General features: G+C 34.8%; 3 protein-coding genes across 3 annotated transcripts; 2 read left to right on the forward strand and 1 right to left on the reverse strand.

The window, feature by feature from the left end:
- The first annotated feature begins 1,428 nt into the window (after positions 1 to 1,428).
- Positions 1,429 to 2,486, forward strand: LOC137734002 (uncharacterized). Its single transcript, XM_068473230.2, has 2 exons — positions 1,429 to 1,834; positions 2,119 to 2,486. The coding sequence occupies exons 1-2, from the start codon at positions 1,573 to 1,575 to the stop codon at positions 2,304 to 2,306; spliced, it is 450 nt and encodes a 149-aa protein (XP_068329331.1). The 5' UTR covers positions 1,429 to 1,572; the 3' UTR covers positions 2,307 to 2,486.
- Positions 2,487 to 5,064: 2,578 nt separating this feature from the next.
- On the forward strand, positions 5,065 to 9,276 carry LOC137734001 (GTP-binding protein YPTM2). The gene is made up of 8 exons (XM_068473229.2): positions 5,065 to 5,411; positions 6,017 to 6,089; positions 6,570 to 6,617; positions 6,696 to 6,743; positions 8,074 to 8,145; positions 8,257 to 8,412; positions 8,525 to 8,628; positions 8,797 to 9,276. The coding sequence occupies exons 1-8, from the start codon at positions 5,398 to 5,400 to the stop codon at positions 8,888 to 8,890; spliced, it is 609 nt and encodes a 202-aa protein (XP_068329330.1). The 5' UTR covers positions 5,065 to 5,397; the 3' UTR covers positions 8,891 to 9,276.
- An 825-nt stretch (positions 9,277 to 10,101) lies between these two features.
- On the reverse strand, positions 10,102 to 12,527 carry LOC137733486 (putative transcription factor At5g61620). The gene is made up of 4 exons (XM_068472635.2): positions 12,166 to 12,527; positions 11,506 to 11,720; positions 11,029 to 11,268; positions 10,102 to 10,404 (listed from the first exon to the last, which is right to left on the reverse strand). The coding sequence occupies exons 1-4, from the start codon at positions 12,455 to 12,457 to the stop codon at positions 10,102 to 10,104; spliced, it is 1,050 nt and encodes a 349-aa protein (XP_068328736.2). The 5' UTR covers positions 12,458 to 12,527.
- Between the last annotated feature and the right edge of the window lie 5,187 nt (positions 12,528 to 17,714).

Genomic DNA, 17,714 nt, shown 5'->3' on the forward strand with positions numbered 1-17,714 from the left:
ACATCAAATTACTTGTCTAAAAACTCTAATGGTCACGAATCACTAAGACAATTAGATAGTTTAATCGCGGTGATTAATAATTCAAACCAAGCATGCATCCACTCATAAGCAAATTAATAAAATTACATATTCATGCTAAGGTTCATGGCTTCGCCCTAGCAAACAGAAATTAGTTACGAACAACTATAAAACAAAATATTATTGAGAATAAGGATAGAAAACACCTAGAAATTAAACTTGAAAAACTCTCTAAAGTGTGCGTCCATTCTCCTGCTCTCATTCCTTCCTCAAAACCCTAATGGCTAAATATCTTTATTTATACTACTACAAAATAAAACCCTAAAAGGTCTTAGAATAAAACTAGGAAACATAATAAAATAATAAAACAGAAAATAAAAGGTTTCCTATTTAAACTAAAATTCGGATTTCTCAGAAAATCAAACTTTTGACCGACCAAATCAACTCCGATTTGGTTCCAAAAGGTCTCTTTTGAAAGCTGGAAAAGGAATTTTCTACAAAATATACCATCTTGACCTCCAAAATACCCAAACGCCAAAAAACGTCAATATGGAAAAGCTGCGCGCTGGGCCTTTATTTCATCGCCACAGTCAAACGGCTTCGTAGAAAAATCTGAAACTTTGACACAATCATCTTTAAAGGGGCACGAACATCCTCCAATTGGAATCACTCCAAAATTCTTCTGTTTGATCACTTTTTGCTCAAGAGGAAGTCGAATGTCCTACATTGAAAATATATAACAAAGTATCAATATTCTACCAAAATAACCAATAAACTATAACTAAGAATAGGGTAAAATATATGGTATAATATTGACTCATCAGAGCTTATTAGAATTAATGGCTGATGAGAGTTGTTTTTCTACACTTTGTCAGAAAATTGAATAAGGATAAAAATGTAGGGTGCGTGTAGGAGTGCACAACAATTTTTCATAATATCAATAAAAATTGTATCATTTTTACATTAAAAACGCTTTTACAATGTTTCTCATACTCATCATTTTTACAAATCTTGTTTATCAAACGTTCAAATGCATTGTTTTACAGTTCATTATTATTATTATTAAAGCACATCAAAAACAATTTTTTTTTTTTCAATACACAGCAATCCTAAATTGGTCCTAAATAAAGATAAAATCAGTGGTAATCAATTTGTGATGCTCAAAAGAAAATTTGACATACTTAAATAATAATGACCCTACTTACTAAATTGGGTACAAGGACAACCTCAAATTCAGGAGGTGGAAATCCAAATAAAGAAGATTTCAGTTTTGCATTGCTTAGTACTACTAGGTCCACCATACGTACCTTTCCATCCCCATCCATAGATAAAAGATAGAGATCTGCATGTGGAACAAAAGAAAACAAGGACATAATATTGCAGTCAAAATAGTGATCCAACAAACTAGTTCTGATCCCAAATCTTAGCCGTTTTTATTGACCTAACCTTTTCTTTGCTCTATCCTGTCTCACACTTGCAAACTTACTGAAATCAACATTCAAGTATCACTTCGTTTCCACGTACCAAGTTAACTAGTGAAAGAAATTAGTGAAGATGCATAGATCGGCAAGCTGGAGCCGGGTGGCGGATGAGTACTTCATGCACTCAACTTCATCTCCGTCAGCAGGGAAGGGGCCGTCAGGGCTGCGAGTGTCCGTGTCGTTTGATCAAGGCGGAGATCTGCCGATGTACGATCCTATAGCTGAGTTGGCCAAGAAGGAGAGGTCTCGCGTTAAGTTTGCTGAGAATGCTGTGCATGTCATCCCCTTTGTGCTTCTTTTTTGTGCTTTTGTTCTTTGGTTTTTCTCTAATCCAGGTAATAATTAATTGAAACTAAATAAAACTATTTCTTTTATCTTAACTGATCGTCAATCTAGTGTAGCATCTGTCTGTCTCTAAGAACAGACATTTTTATTGATCATATCTCTTAGAGAGATGATACCTACACTCAATAATGACGTAAAGATGATACAAATAAAAGTCGTTCTGATTGAATTAGTGTTAGTTAATATCATACGTACAATATTTTAGAAATTGGTTCAGAAAATTACTTATTTACATGTTAATTGTCTCATAGATTTGCTGGTGTTTGACTTGCAGATGCATATGTGAGGATTAAAACGGATCCAATAGCTGCAAGAATAGAAGGGCTGACGTTGGAGGGAGAGATTGAGAATGATAGTGACGGTACTCAAACAGGCGCTCTACCCTTTGTGGATTTGGGACTAGATTTGGACCCAACAACAACAAAACAAACCAGAGATAGATTGAAGAGATTCAAACATTAATAAATTAGATAATATATTATTGCTTACATTAATTCTGTGGACGTTGTGAGAATTTAAATGAATAAAGTAGGAAAAAAAAAGTTGTGGTTTATATATTTTTCTGTTGTTAATCATGAAGTACTTCTTTGTATTGATATTTGCACGTTGACGTGATGAAAGAACAAGAGTTCGATACAATCCCTTCATTAGAATCGCTTTAAGAGTAAACTAAACTAATTGATATTGACCTCTTGAATTACTTTTTTTAGCAAATTAACCCTTGATGAAATTCTATCCACTTTGCCATCAAATACTGGCATGTGACCAACACGTGATTCACTTTTGAGGGCTAGAGTCGTGCCAGTATTTGACGACAATGTGAATGAAATTTCATTGAATCTAATGGTGAGGGATTAATTAGTTGATTTCAAATAATTAGTTAATTTATCAAAGTATAATTAAGAGGCTCAATTTTAACTAATGTAATAATTAAGAGAGTCAAACGAAAGTTTACCGATCGTTTTAATCCAACAAATTACATATGTGTCCGTTCTAAATTCTAGTAGTTACGTTGATAAGATGAAAGAACACGAGGTCAATCAAAGTCTTCATTGGTATCGATTTAATCCAAGAGATCACATATCTGTCCGTACTAAATATTTTAGAAAAAAATTGTCATGAGCTACGGGATGTCTCTTTTGAGTCAAGAAACAATATAGCCAGCTAGAAAAGTCCATACGAAGCTTTTCAAAACCTTTGAAAATAATGCAAATTAATTTAATGGGATTTTTTGAAATGGGTCCAAATAACTAAAAATTGGACCTATTTTAAAAGTCAAAAGTCACTAAAAATTGAACCTATTTCAAAAAGTATTCTATAAAATTTGACCTATTTCAAATTTTCCCTAATTTAATTTTGTTTCCTTTTTCATCACGTTGGACAAAATTATATCCTGAATATATCATGCTCGTAATATCAAGCAAAGTTTTATAAAATTTTGTAACTCAAAATAATTAGTGGTAGAATCTTGTGTTATTTTCATTCTAATTTTAGTCTCGATATGCTAACTATTAAGATGTAAAAACTTTATTTTAAGACTTATGATTTAGAAGTTTTTGGGTCAAAGGTAAAATTCATTACCACAAAAACAAACATACAGAAGAAGTCCAATTACATTGAAAGCACTAAACCAAATAATGGACCCAAAGCAACACTAAAAAGAGACCCAACCAAAAGTTTGAGCCCCCAAAATATACAAACAAAAAACAAGAAAGCCTAGCAACTCTGTCGCTGCCGACCACAAGCCAACGTCACATGCGGGACCGGAGATCCAACCGAACAAAGGCTCTAAATTGTAAGAGGAGGACGTTCCACCATCCGCCACCAAGCACCACAAAGTCCAAATCTGCAACGAACAAGTAGAGGAAGCCAGTGGAAAAAACTTCCCACAAGCAATAGTGCAAATTGCACATAGATGGAAGGTGGTGGTGTGACCACCCAAGCACCATGCAGGAGTTGGATCGATCATGTAGGTCAAAGTATATTAATTGACACTCTTACGAGTCTTCTCCACTACAAATTTACAATTAACAGTCAATATTTGGGGTGAAGTGTCTATTTCGTTTTTTCTTATCAAACTCGATTTCATGCTAATTTAATATAATGTGAGAATTGTTCTAATTAAATAATCCAATCACATTTCTCTTTTCATAATGGGTCAAGGAGTATATTATAACTAAAGAGATAATGGAGTACTTGAGCCACGGTGCCATGCCCAACACACTAGATGTGGGTACAGTTCGATTTGGTGCAGTTTTAAAGTGAATTTGAAACCAAAACTAAACTTTTTTATAGTTCGGTTCGGTGCAAATTTGAAGCTTGAACCAAAAAATAAACCAAACCATTTTGTGCGATTTAGTTTGGTTTCAAACGATTTTGATTTCGGTTTTAAACTGTTTGAGGGAAGAGTATACATTCAATTGTGCTTATACAAATTAAGATTTAAAGAAACAAGGAACATAATAATACAAAAACTGTGTAAACAAATAACAAAATTAAAAACTAAATGCAACTATGCAAGAGATAACAACAAATCAAACAAATAATAAGAAAATACTTTTTTCGATATTCTTTGTGTTTGAAGTTAAACAAGTATATCCCGTCACGTGTTGCTCTCCACACCTACAATCAACTTCTTCGCACTCACCAATTGCAGAGCCATATGCATCGAAGATTTTATAATTTAAAATAATTCACCCCAAAAGAGATTAGGAACTAGTCATCTTCCATTTGTAGTGCGGTTAGATTTTGGTGCGATTTCAGATGTTTAAAATTGAAATTAAAGGTTTTTTAACTAAAATAGTCTATGAGATTTGCATAAATTTTCACTGTCCTTAAGATTTGAAATTAATACAAGTGGTCCATGAGATTGTCCACCATCAATCATTTTGGTCTTTCCGTGAATAGTTATGTTAAATAACTATTAAAATGACTAAACTACCCTCAATTTAATAAATAAGAGGCCAAAATGATTTGACAAAATTTGAGGGTATTTTTATCATTTTATCCTTATTTAATGGAGATTTTTCACGGAATGACCAAAGTGATTGATGATGGATAAGCTGGGGGACCAATTCTATCAATTTCAAATCTTAGGAATTAAAGTGAGGAGTTATGCAAATCTCATGAACCATTTTGACTAAAAAATCGAAATTAAATTATTTTTTCAAACTACTCTACGCTTTTAAATTGAAACCATTTCAAAATCACAAAAAGCGACTCATTCGGTACTATCCGATTTAATTCGTGTTTCAGTTTCAATTTCCGGTTGCAAACGTCCACCCCTACACCGCACAGCAGGCATACTAGTAAAAGTTGTACAATAGTAAAAAACGTCTTTGGCTTCAAATTTTCACGCGTTAAATATAAACCGAACTTTTCGGTTTCATCATCACTCTGTCATTTTTCCAGTTCCCCCTTTCCTCCTCTCTCTCTTCTCCCACTTGCCTTCCCCGAACCTTTTCCTTCCGAGAATCCGACCTGGTCCAGATTCTGTTCTCCGTGGACCGGTCCAATCCCGGTCGAGTTCTTCGCAGATCAACGACTCACAGTCATGAATCCTGAATAGTAAGCCTCCGATCACCTTTCCCTTTTGTTTCCAATTACGCAAACTTTTGCCCCCTTTTGCATCTGAGTATTTTTTACCATTAAAAAGTTAGGAAAAAATGGGTTTTTTTTTTACTACTTTCCTTTGATTTCGACGAAAACAGACTGAAGTTTTGATCTTTTCTTTAGATCCATGATGATTTTGTGCTAAATTGTAATGGGTTTGTGGTCAATTTTGAAACCCTTTTGAAAAGTTAGTTAATTTTGTTGGAATTCTGTTTTTTTGCTTTTGAAAATTAAGAAACTAAAAACCCAAATATTGGATTTGTAGTTATTTGATTTTGGTTTTGTCTCAGCTTTTAATTTTGGATCAATGAAACCAAAAAGAAGCATCAAATTATCTTAAGATCTTAAATTGTATCTTGGATCGTCGTGTGGAGATTAATTGGTCAGCTAAGATGTTGATGCTTAGCTAGTTTTTGGGCTCAGCCAATGCAATTTTATTAAATATCAATTACATGTGGTTAAACCAACAGGGTTAATTGGTAGTTTGCAGCTGAACCTGTTGAATTCAGATTTAAAAGTATTGCTAATGAATGATTATGTTGGAATTTTACCTGCTGCAGTGATTACTTGTTTAAACTTTTGCTGATTGGTGACTCTGGGGTTGGAAAATCATGTCTTCTTCTGAGGTTTGCTGTAAGTTGTTCGTACTTTGATCAAATTTATATGGATCTCTTTGCGTGATTCACTGTATACATTGTTTCTTGCTTAAAAGGAAATAAAATGTATGCTTTGTTTCTTGAATCAAGCCTTTGGGGTTAGCTCAAGCGGCGAGGGAGGGAATGTAATGGGTTACAGCAAATAGGATAGGCCCAGGCTTCAAATCCCTCCAATGTAACCATAAAACAAATACTTGATTACTCTAAATTTTCTAGTATAATAACGTATGCATGATTTTCTCTATCATATCAGACCTATTAGCGAATGTGTCATTTTATGCGGGTTTGTATACTAATTATTATTTGCTTTTATCAACTTTGATAATCCCAACTGACTTTTTAATTTAGACTTTCTTGTTCCTGAGCTTCTGAAGCATAGTGTAATATGGTTAATTATTTCAGGAGCTGACTTCATCAATATCAGTGCTGACCTTTTATCTCTCTATGTATGATACAGGACGATTCATATCTGGACAGCTACATCAGCACAATCGGAGTTGATTTTGTAAGCTTTATATTCGTGGTCTAAATAATGTTATAGGAGATACGGCTGTTGATTGTTTTTCTTGTCCTTTCTCTGTAGAAAATTCGCACTGTGGAGCAGGATGGAAAGACCATTAAACTTCAAATTGTGAGACTCTCTCTATCTCTCTGAAATATGGTAGTGCGTGGGGTTTTAAGCCATTTAGTAGTTAAGAAATAGAAAAAATTAGTATTTGGTCCCTAGTTACTAATGGTCATTGACTAAGACCTTATTAGTTTTCAAATTTTGATTGAAGTTCCTAGCATTAATGTGATAATGAATTTACATATTTTTTAAAATAAAAATTAGTAATTGATTTAGGGTTTTAATACTCACACCACTATTAAAATCCTAATTAATTTTCAATAAACATTTCCAAAAATAAAAATTAATAATAATAGAATAAGTTTGTACTCATTAGTTTTTTATAAAAAGATTCTCAATTTTTTAATCTTAAATGTATCCATTCATATAATCTTCAACTTTTTTAATCTTTAATGTAACCATTCTTAAATATACCAATTTGTTATATGTAAAATGTACTATTTTTTTTAATATAAAACATATAAATTTTTTATATAAAATATACCCAAAATTTTAATATAAAATCCATTCAATTTTTTTAATCCATTTTTAAACTTATATGAGTACATTCTTTTTCGTTGATTTGAGAATGTATCTATGTCAAGTTTAATCAAGGAAATTTGCTAATGTTATTAAGCCTAATATCTTCTTTTTTTTCTGTGTTTTGAAGAATGTACCCATGTTTTGGTACAATAATTATTTTTGTTAATTTTGATGAATGTACCCATATTTACACACACACACACACACAATATAATAGAGAGTGTAATTTATGTTTTATTATTTTTAATCCCACAAATTATGGGTTATATTTAAAATCTCATTAATACAAACAAAAACAAATTTCAATTTTTTAATTTTAATTTAAAAAATATAGTAACTTATACTATTACATTAATGACAGGGACCTCGGTCAAAAACTAAAAACATACAAGATTTCTGTCAAAGAATATTGATAGTTAGGGACCGCATCCAAATTGGCTGGTTCTTTTTTTTCATTTGATCTCTTAAGATACTGATTGGCATTGTTTTCTTACTTTCTTCATGTCCTCATTTCTCAAATGATGTGTTTTCTCTTGTTTAGGAGTTGTGTTACTGGTGTGGTATGTGCGCCTTTTCAACTACATTCAACTATTTTTGTAGAACTTCATATTGCATGAGGTTGTTATGTGTTCACATTTTGTTGATTCTTATGAATAAATATGCACTATTCTGACATTATTATTGGGCTGAAAACTGAGTTCTAGTGCATATTCATAATGTTCTCATCTTATGAAACGTTGTTGTTTAGTCAATTTAGCTGTAAGACTATCTGTGATATTTTCCTTTACCCCTCTGGGCTCTGGACATGTAGTGGGACACTGCTGGACAAGAACGTTTTAGGACAATTACGAGTAGCTACTACCGTGGGGCACATGGAATTATAGTAAGTTTGCCTTTTTCTTTCTTTTGATTTATGTTTTTATTATTGCGGTATTGGTTTTTCTTGAGGTCTTGTACTGTGGATTCTGTTTATTAATGTTGGTGTATGTTGCAGATAGTTTATGATGTGACGGACCAAGAGAGCTTCAACAATGTTAAGCAATGGTTAAATGAAATTGACCGTTACGCTAGTGAGAATGTAAACAAGCTTCTTGTTGGCAACAAGGCTGATCTGACCGCTAACAAAGTTGTGTCTTACGAAACAGCTAAGGTGAAAATTTTGTGAACCTCCCCCTAGTTTCTGTTACCATATTTTTGTCTAATGGAGTAAGCACTCACCATTTAATCATGACCTCCCTGTTGACTCGCTGGTTTTTCAACAGGCATTTGCGGATGAGATTGGGATCCCTTTCATGGAGACTAGTGCAAAAAATGCTACCAATGTGGAGCAGGCTTTCATGGCAATGGCTGCTGAAATCAAGAACAGGTACTTTTGCACTGTCGTGTATATGTGTGTTTTCCTCTTTTTCCGCATTATAAGAAGAGAAGAGGTTTGATTGAGGGGCAAGGTGTGCACAATTTGCTGCATCTTTGAGTTCAAGGATTTATAATTGACCCATCGGCGCCCACTCATTTCCTTCACATCACAATGCAGGATGGCAAGTCAACCGATGAACAATGCAAGGCCGCCAACAGTGCAGATCCGAGGACAACCCGTCAACCAGAAATCTGGCTGCTGCTCGTCTTAGTTTGATGCTGTTACTGATCTTCTGTGGCAGGAGTGCATGTAGGACAAGGCTTCTCGTCATTCTTCTCGAAACCGCAGGGGACTATTTGTGCCGCCTTAAACCATATTTCACGACTTTGCTTGTCAGTAATTCCATTCTTTATAGTCTGTTAACTGGTATGTACAAATGATGTCTGGTGCTCAGCTACATTTCAAATTTATCTGGTTTCTTCTGTTTAAAGTGACTCGTTGAATTGTTCATGTGGATGCTTAAAGGAAATCTATACGTTTCTGATGTTATTATGTATATGGCAACTAGCCAAGTTATAGTAACTTGAGATAGACTACTCCTTGAGATCATATTTTTCCTCAGATGCCCCTTAATTATAAAATGGAGATTTATCCCAATTATTTTTTGTCAATTTACATGGCAAATGATAAGGCTTACCTGTCAGAAGTAGTGCTCAAGTCTTAACTAGTTAGTAAGATAACACGATACTAATTATTTTTTTAACTAAAGATATTATCTATACTAAGAGAGCCTCAATTCGTATTTGACGAGAATTGATTTTAAAATCTGTTACTTACAAGTGAAGAGGAATATCACTAGACTGTAATACTAAGTAGTTATACTAATAATCAATGTCCTATTAACTTACCAGTCAAAAGTAGTGCTCAAGTCTTAACTGGTTAGTAAGATAATACGGTACTATTACTTGTTTAAATTAATAGTTAGTGTCTATTAACTTACTAACTGGCACACTCGTTGCATAAAAGAATGCCGCAAGCTAAGAAAAGTAATCTTATTTACGTGCATATTATCTTTGAGTTGGGAAGGAAAAGTCACAACAACAAAACAGATGGTATGGCCAACATTGTTCAAAACATAATAAAGAAAAACTCTGCAGAATTCAAAAGCCACCCCGCCACGGCAGGCGGGGTTGGTTCCTCTGTCGTCGCCAGGGAGCTCTTAGGGCGGAAATCTTAGGATAAGTTGCTAAACAAACGAGAGGGGAGGATCGACCCGTTCAGTATAATTATATCATCAACAGAACCTCAAAAAGTGGGACTAATTAAAACTCTTTCCGCATTTTACAATTGTGCACCTCTCTCCGTGAATGATTCGACTGAATCAACTTAATTCATTATTCTCGTAATTGTTTTTCCACTTTTAGCTTCTTGTGAATCAAAATTGTAAAAATTTGAAAAATTAAGCTGTAAAAAAGTAATTTTCTATGTGACTCTGATGGCACCAGAAGATGAAGGGGGAGACAAGCTTGCCCCTTGAGAAGGCTGAGGCGGCCCAATTTTAAGCTCTAAAGCATCTTTCTCAGCTGCTGACGTCATGCTGCTGATCCGGCCGGCTGCCATGGATGGACTGCTTGGGAGGGACCTTGGTGACGATGGGATTCCAGAAGGGTGAGAAATTACAGGAGCACAAGTTGGAAAGTTACCATGGTTTTTGATCATGTGGTGGTAACTTGGTCTGTAAAAGTGCGTCATTGGGGCGTATGGGACATTTGCTGGAATTCTCATCTGTTCAAACATGAGCAAAATCGTCATACATGAGTTTTGACACTTTGATTTAGAAAAAATAACTTCACATGGAAACAAGCGCATTTCACTTCAAATCATCATAAATCTGTTGTAGTTCTCCTTCTCATAGTTTCAAATATATATACCCAGATACAGAAAAGTTTAGGGGTTAGGAAGGCTACCCCACCTCAGGGTCTGGACATACCACAAGTCTTTTTGAGGACTTACAAAGGGGGTCTTAGCCGCTTTTTTTTTTAATTTTATATTATTTTATATTTTTATATATCACACACCAAGAGAGATTCCCAGCAACAAGATTCGAATCTAGGCTTTAGTCTAACGAAGAGAACAATCCTTACCAACTCAGTCAACCCTCGTTCACTTCAAATATATATAGTCTTGTAATATTGTAAGAAACAAACTCATGGATCAAAGTGTAATTGCAACCGACTATTGGACCCAACATTAACAGTTAATAGGTGAGTGATTTTTGTTCTTTCTATTGTGCGGTTCTTGAATTATTTGTCCCTAATGGTAACAGTTGTCACGGGGATCACACTGATTCAGTAACACTTAAAACTAGGTTCACATATAATAATGGGGAAAAGGCAAAAGGGTTCTTACCATAAATGGCATGGCAGGGTAATTTGGAAGAGTGCAAGTTGGAGACAAAGGAGGAGCTGGGGGGCTATCCAAGCACAGATGTGGGAATCTGTTTAGAATCCGAGTTGGAACGTTGCTAGCCGGTGGTGAGTTGTTGGCTGTATTGATTTTCAGTGGCATAGTTTTAGAGCTGCTAGCCTGTGGTGAAGTTTCATCAGCTGACTTTGTAGGTGAAATTGAGGAATCTTGAGGACCCTGATCCTGCAAATCCCATCAAAATCCAATCATTGATATGAACTAATTGGGATGCACACTACCAAAAATAAATATGTATAAACGGAGCCGGTCACAACCTTTTAATCAAAAACCGTATATAAGTTAGGGTTTAGTGCTTCTATATTTATGTTTAGTGTCATTTCTATTTTATTTCTGATAGAAATTCGTAATATGTTCTATTCGTGCACAGTACTTGTTTGTAACAGTGGGAGAGATAATTACAGAGAGTTCCTTAAAGTGCATGTCAAAGAGGCTTGATCTGCGTTTCCTCTTATCATTTGTAGCCTGCCTGAGGAAATACTTCTGTGCATGACTAGCAACCTGGGTTGGGGTTCTTGTAGTCACAAAATTTCTTGCTATTCCTCTCCAATCACCTTTCCCAAGCTTCTTCAAACCAGCTAGAAACACTCTATGCTCTTCCTCAGTCCATGGCCTCCCTGAAAATATTCATTTCAAATTCAGTCAAAACCAAACCTGAAGAATCTAAATGCAATTACGCTAACTTACGGAAAATGAATTCGAACCTGAATGCAACGGAGCAGACACACTGTCCTAGGCAACTGATTTGACCTAACCAACATCTCTAGAAAAAAAAAGGCTATGTTTGGAGATGCCGCCTTAATCGTGGATTATAACAAGGTGCATTGTTTAGAATTCTATTTACTAATTTTCTTACAAAATTAATATGAAAAATAAAGATAAGGGGAAGAAAAGAGTTTTACGCTTCATAAAGGGAAGAAAAACACCAATGAATAACAAAGCAGTCACACATGCATTCCTCCTAACAACACAGAAGGGAATTAAATCAAAGAGCAAACAGAAAACCTAGACACATAAAACCATCAGTTGGAATTGATGAAACTCTCAAAAACAAAAATATACCTTTTTTTCTTTCATGGGCGGCCTTGTGTCGCTTGTTATGAATGAGGCCATCGGAGAGGTAGCCGGCATCATGATCAGCCACAACAGCGTTGTTGTTGTGGTCTCCAGTGCCGTCCGCCAGCAGATTCCCCATGCTGTAACTCTTCTTGATAGAATCCTCCTCTTTCTCCATAATGTTCACGCCGAAAAGCTTCAAGCAAACCCCTTTATTTCCATGGCCGTGGTTGCACGTCCTCGAGTTGTGGCCATTGTGACCACAATGCGAACACTTTCGTGCCGATTCCTTCACCATAATTTGCAACCCTTTTCTCCTTGATATCAATCCAAAAATCTTCTAGAAAAAAATAATAAAGAAGATGATGGATTTGATTGCTTAGATATTGATTTTATGGGTGAAAAGAAGAATGAATTTTAGTTCTTTTTCTCTTTCGTGCAGAGGAAGGTATACAAGTATTTATGGGGCGTTTAGTTTCCTTTTCTATGAAGTCTATAACAATCCAACACATGCACCCCAAATTTCTAGAACTTTTTTCGCAAGCGGCTTGTAACTTAGTTGAATAAGAGTATTCGATCATGCACTGTAGGTCCTTCACCACTAAGCTCACTTAATTTCTTACTAATTTTCGCTACAAAGGCTACGACAAAGAAGAAATGAAAGTTGAATCGAGGGTTGTGATTGGTTTACTGGCGGGTCAACGAAATTCTTTGATTTTTTACTTCAATGAGTAACTGGCACGTGGAAGTGCTCTCCCAATCCTATGTGAAGCTGGTCTTACGCAATTGTATGTGCCTCTCTGGAAAGTCGGTGCGCATTCTTGGTCATTACTGCTAATTTTATCTTTTTACCCAAAAATAAAGGAGAAAATGAGAAAAAAAGAAGAATTAAGTTTTCCAGCTTTTTTGTCGATGCTGGTCAAAATTCAATTTTAGATTATCTAATTTGGGAGATAAATATTCAAATTCAAAACAGATAATCTGGATTTTAATTCGAGTCTACTCTGTGAAATTCTACAGTGAGGTTAAAAGTTACATGTTCTGTATTACGGTTTGGTGGTATTAGGTTCGAATCTCGTGGATGGCGAATTCAATACCAAATTAGGCTGCCCATTGTGTAGCTTAACCGAACTTCTCCTTCCCTTAGTGTAAAAATATCAATGTGCTCAAAAAGCTACCTGTTCCGTATGATGTTGGGACTCAGTGATAAAACCAGTTGGACGGTCAGGATTTGTTGACATTTGGTTTAGTTTCAACTTACAAGCAATCTGGTCCGTTTAGATGTAACAAAAGGCAGTGCGGTAAATCTGATCAATAAAAAAGGTGGTCTGGTAAAGCGTGCTCAAATGTGGTTAATCTGCTTATCATACTAATTATTTAAAGCTGGTCATTTGTTACTTGGATGCCAAGTTAATGACTTATAGATAACATAAAAGATATTTAAAAGGAAGAAGTATTGTAGTTTGAGTAATATTGCAAGTGTTTGTTCGAAGAAAAACAAAATATTCTACTAATATGTACTTTCAATTTTGTTAATTCTACCTTTGTGATTTACTCATATTTCCAATTTTATTCAAATATTTTTTTTTTTTTTTTATCAATTTGTATAACTTGGCGATCCACATGTAGGAGAGATTTTTTAGTAAATGCTCGTAATATGAACACATACGCCATATGTCATTATACAAGTGAATGGTACACTTGAAAATAAAAAACTTCCTTTTACTAGTTGTATAACAACAGATGACATACAACCCCGTGTTTGAACACATTGAAAAATCTCTCTACATATGAGCCATGTGATGCACCTTTTAATATTTTTGTATACCAAATTCACTTATCAATTTTTTCTCGTCAAACAACTTTATTTTGGTCAACAGAATTTTTTGGTGAACAATTTTTTTTTTTGGGTCAACAAAATTCACTTGTCAATTGGAATAACAAGATTTAATTGTAAGTAAACCTAAACAACTTGGTTGTAACTCCCTAATTTTGCCCAAAAACACGATTTAATTGTAAGTAAACCTAAACAACTTGGTTGTGACTCCCTAATTTTGCCCAAAAAGTTAGTATTTGAGGGCTTTGAGCTGACCTTTTTCCAGTCCAACAAAATTAAGATAGATTTGTATATGAAAGGGTTGTAATTCCCTTGAACCTGAAACGCACAAGACACCAAGTAAACCGATCGACTTAAACATATGAACAAACACAACGAACCCCTTAAAAATAAATTTATAGATACAACTTTTATGTTGCTACTTTTTTGGGCATGATGTCTAAATCGTTATCATATATCTCATTTTAAAGTATCATTAGATTAATAGTTAGCTAATCAATTTGAGACTTTTTTTAAAGTAAAACTCTCTATGGAGTCTATGTCACTTGTCATTCTTTACATAATGTTTTATATTTGCTGACACAAAATTAACCTTAAATTTTAAGGAAAACTAATGAAAGGGCTTTGAAAAATTTTAAGGTCTTGAGAATGAAAATGTTCTAGCAATGGAGAACACAACTAAAGATAGATGGAGAGCTTATTTTCATAATCTTTTCACAATGAAGGACACGGAATGAGAGTTGAATAACTCGGAAGAGTGTAGAAATTAATCATTCTACTACCAAATCAGGAAAGGATAAGTGGTTGTAGCTTTGAAAAAGATGAAGCATAGTAGTAGGTCCCGAAGATATACCATTTGAAGTGTGAAAGGTCTTAGGAGAGACGGGTATAGCATGGCTCACAAACCTTTTCAATGAGATTTTGAAAGTGAAGAAGATGCCAAATGAGTGGCAAAAAAATAACTTTGGTGCCTATCTACAAGAATAAGAGCAACATAGAAAATTGCATGAATTAAAGGAATATTAAATTAATGAGTTATGCAATGAAGCTTTAGGAGAAAGTAATGAAGCATAGATTGAGGAAAGAGACACAGGTTTTAGACAATCAATTTGGGTTCATATCAAGGCGCTTGACTATGGAAGCAATCTATCTCTTACGAAGATCGATGAAACGATATAGAGATATGCAAAATGATTTGCACATGATCTTTATAGATTTGGAAAAAGCGTATGACATGGTCTTTTTGGAGGATTCTAGAGAAGAGAGGCATACGAGCAGCATTTATCCAAGCAAACAAAGGACTTGTATGATGGAGCAATGCCTACAGTAAGAGCTCCTTAATGACAAATTGAAAGCTTTCCCATAATTATAGGGTTACATCAAGGCTCAGCTTTAAGTCCTTACCTTTTTGCATTGGTAATCGACAAGTTAATGAGACATATTTAAGATGATATATCTTGGTGTATGCTTTTCACAGATGATATAGTGCTTATAGATGAAACGCATAAGGGAGTAAATGCGAAGCTTAACCTTTGGTGAGAAGAGAATCTAAAGGCTTTTGCCTAAGTAGGTTAAAAACAAAGTATATGAAGTGTAAGTTCAATGGGAATGGGGGTCGAAATGAGATAGGAGTGAGGATTGAAGATCTTGAAGTACCAAATAGTGAACGCTTTAGCTATCTTGGATCTATCCTGCAAAAGAATGGAGATCTCAACCATATAATACAAGTGGGGTGGATGAAGTGAAAAGGTGCATCGGGTGTGTTTTGTGGTCGTTGTATGCCAATAAAGCTCAAGAGAAAATTTTATAGGACAACGATAAGGCCAATAATGCGTTATAGCACAGAATATTAGGCGGTCAAAAATCAACACGTGCAAAAAAATGAGGGTAGCAGAGTTGAGAATGCTTCATTGGATGTGTTGGCACAAGAAAGGACGGTATGAACACGTGAACCAAAAACATATAGATACTCCAATTAAAAGATGCGATTATGAGACAGAAACTCATGGCAAAAGAGGCCGAAGAAGATCTAGGAAGACTTAGTTTAAGAAAAGATATAGAGTACTTGGAGCTAACGGAAGAAATGATGCAAAACTGAACGTAATAGCGTTCTAGGATTCATTCAACCGACCTCACTTTATGATATAAGGCTTGATTATTATTGATGTTTAATCTTTTATATATATATATATATATATTTTTTTTTTTTCTTTTTTTTTGGGTCAAATTACATGACGTTATTCTTTCCTATTTCTCTTAAATTCATAAATTGCTGATGCGGTGGATTGCAATAGAGTTTGGTGGGGTTGTCGTTTTGTCACAAAGAAACGAAGGAAACGCATACTTGATATAGGCATAGACAAAAGAGCGAAGTAAGTATCACGTGCCTCGAAGCCAAAAACTTTTGTCAACATTTACGTTTCATTTATTTATTTATCAACCACGTGTTCTTCTGCATGCATGCGTTTCGGTTTTTTCACTGCCTCTCTCTTCTGCTTGAAGATTCTATGCCTTTCTCTGCAAGAGAAGACGTTGTCGTTTTATTCTCACCACCAACGTGGATTGCGAGAGGTGTAGGCTCCACCCCAAACGAAAAAAGGGTAGGGTCCATATCTAGATACAATCGGAAGCCATCCATATATTTGCTTGAGAGTATGCAACGTATTAGCAAATGACATCATGGAAGTCCTATCTTTTGACATCTCAAAAGAGGTACTCGGACTTGCTTACAGCCCCTAAAAAGACCAAAAAATTGTAACCTTCAATTCTCAAATTATTAGAGAGATGGGTAAAATGCTTACTTTTAAAGTACCCGATATTATTTTTAATTTGTTAACTATCACTTATACAGTATGTCAAGTGTATAGTTTTATCATAACAAAATCTTAATACTAGTTGAAAGGAGATTATGATATTTAAACTTTTATTTTCTTCCGCATTCTGCCGACGTGGAATATCGACATCGATTACCTTAACTTTTAGGTCATAAAATTACCCTCTACTTGCGCACTTATGGCTTGGTATGAACGCAATTGATTGAATTGTATAGGTTTGTCTAATTCTATGTTCATACGAGCTGGATTAACTAAAATTAACTAACAAGGGTCACATACAAAGAATGTTAAAAGAAAGTGGAGTGTAACTACTATTATTGGCCTAAAGTTTTAAGTTTATATATCAACTTCTTTAATGTCAATAAGGTTCTATATTCTTTAACCGACAAACACGGTTCTATTAAATAATAGTTAAATCATTTTACGTGAAATAGTTATTATAATTTATTCCAAGATGATAGAACAATTTACGACTCCAGTTAATATTTTCGTAACCAAACTCTTCCCCATCCTCTTACAGTAGAGCAATAATAATATATGTGCATCACCCTCTACCTTGACCGATGCCTGAGAAACTACAATCTAGAGAAAAGTGGAGTCTGCACCTCACAACCGTTGTGGTCTTAGTTGTAGTCAGGGATTTCCCGGCTTTGAAATCACACAGTGTCGTGGTTTTAGTCAAAGTTTGAGCCAGATAAATGCATTCTAAATGCAGCAATTACTAGATACATGATGAAGAAAATCAAATCTAGAAAATCATCACTCACTTCGAGATCATGAATGTTTGTTACCGGTCCATTTCCGGCATCAAATTCATAGTTAGCGGATTCATCAGAACTGGAAACCCTCTTTCCATCTCAAAACCATCGATCGACTTCCATCCC

Source organism: Pyrus communis, chromosome 7 (genome assembly GCF_041283825.1).
Source record: "Pyrus communis isolate YQ-2024b chromosome 7, ASM4128382v1, whole genome shotgun sequence".
In the NCBI taxonomy this organism is placed as follows: Eukaryota; Viridiplantae; Streptophyta; class Magnoliopsida; order Rosales; family Rosaceae; genus Pyrus; species Pyrus communis.

Bases quoted from the DNA above. Each gene is read 5' to 3' on its own strand.
- LOC137734001 (XM_068473229.2), top strand. The intron at 6,744-8,073 runs GTGAGACTCTCT...CTGGACATGTAG, and splicing joins AGACCATTAAACTTCAAATT to TGGGACACTGCTGGACAAGA. The intron at 8,146-8,256 runs GTAAGTTTGCCT...TGTATGTTGCAG, and splicing joins GTGGGGCACATGGAATTATA to ATAGTTTATGATGTGACGGA.
- LOC137733486 (XM_068472635.2), bottom strand. From the start codon at position 12,457: ATGGTGAAGGAATCGGCACGAAAGTGTTCGCATTGTGGTCACAATGGC. The intron at 11,721-12,165 runs GTATATTTTTGT...GAATATTTTCAG, and splicing joins CGCCCATGAAAGAAAAAAAG to GGAGGCCATGGACTGAGGAA. The intron at 11,269-11,505 runs GTAATTATCTCT...TGGGATTTGCAG, and splicing joins TGCACTTTAAGGAACTCTCT to GATCAGGGTCCTCAAGATTC.
- LOC137734002 (XM_068473230.2), top strand. From the start codon at position 1,573: ATGCATAGATCGGCAAGCTGGAGCCGGGTGGCGGATGAGTACTTCATG. The intron at 1,835-2,118 runs GTAATAATTAAT...TTTGACTTGCAG, and splicing joins TTGGTTTTTCTCTAATCCAG to ATGCATATGTGAGGATTAAA.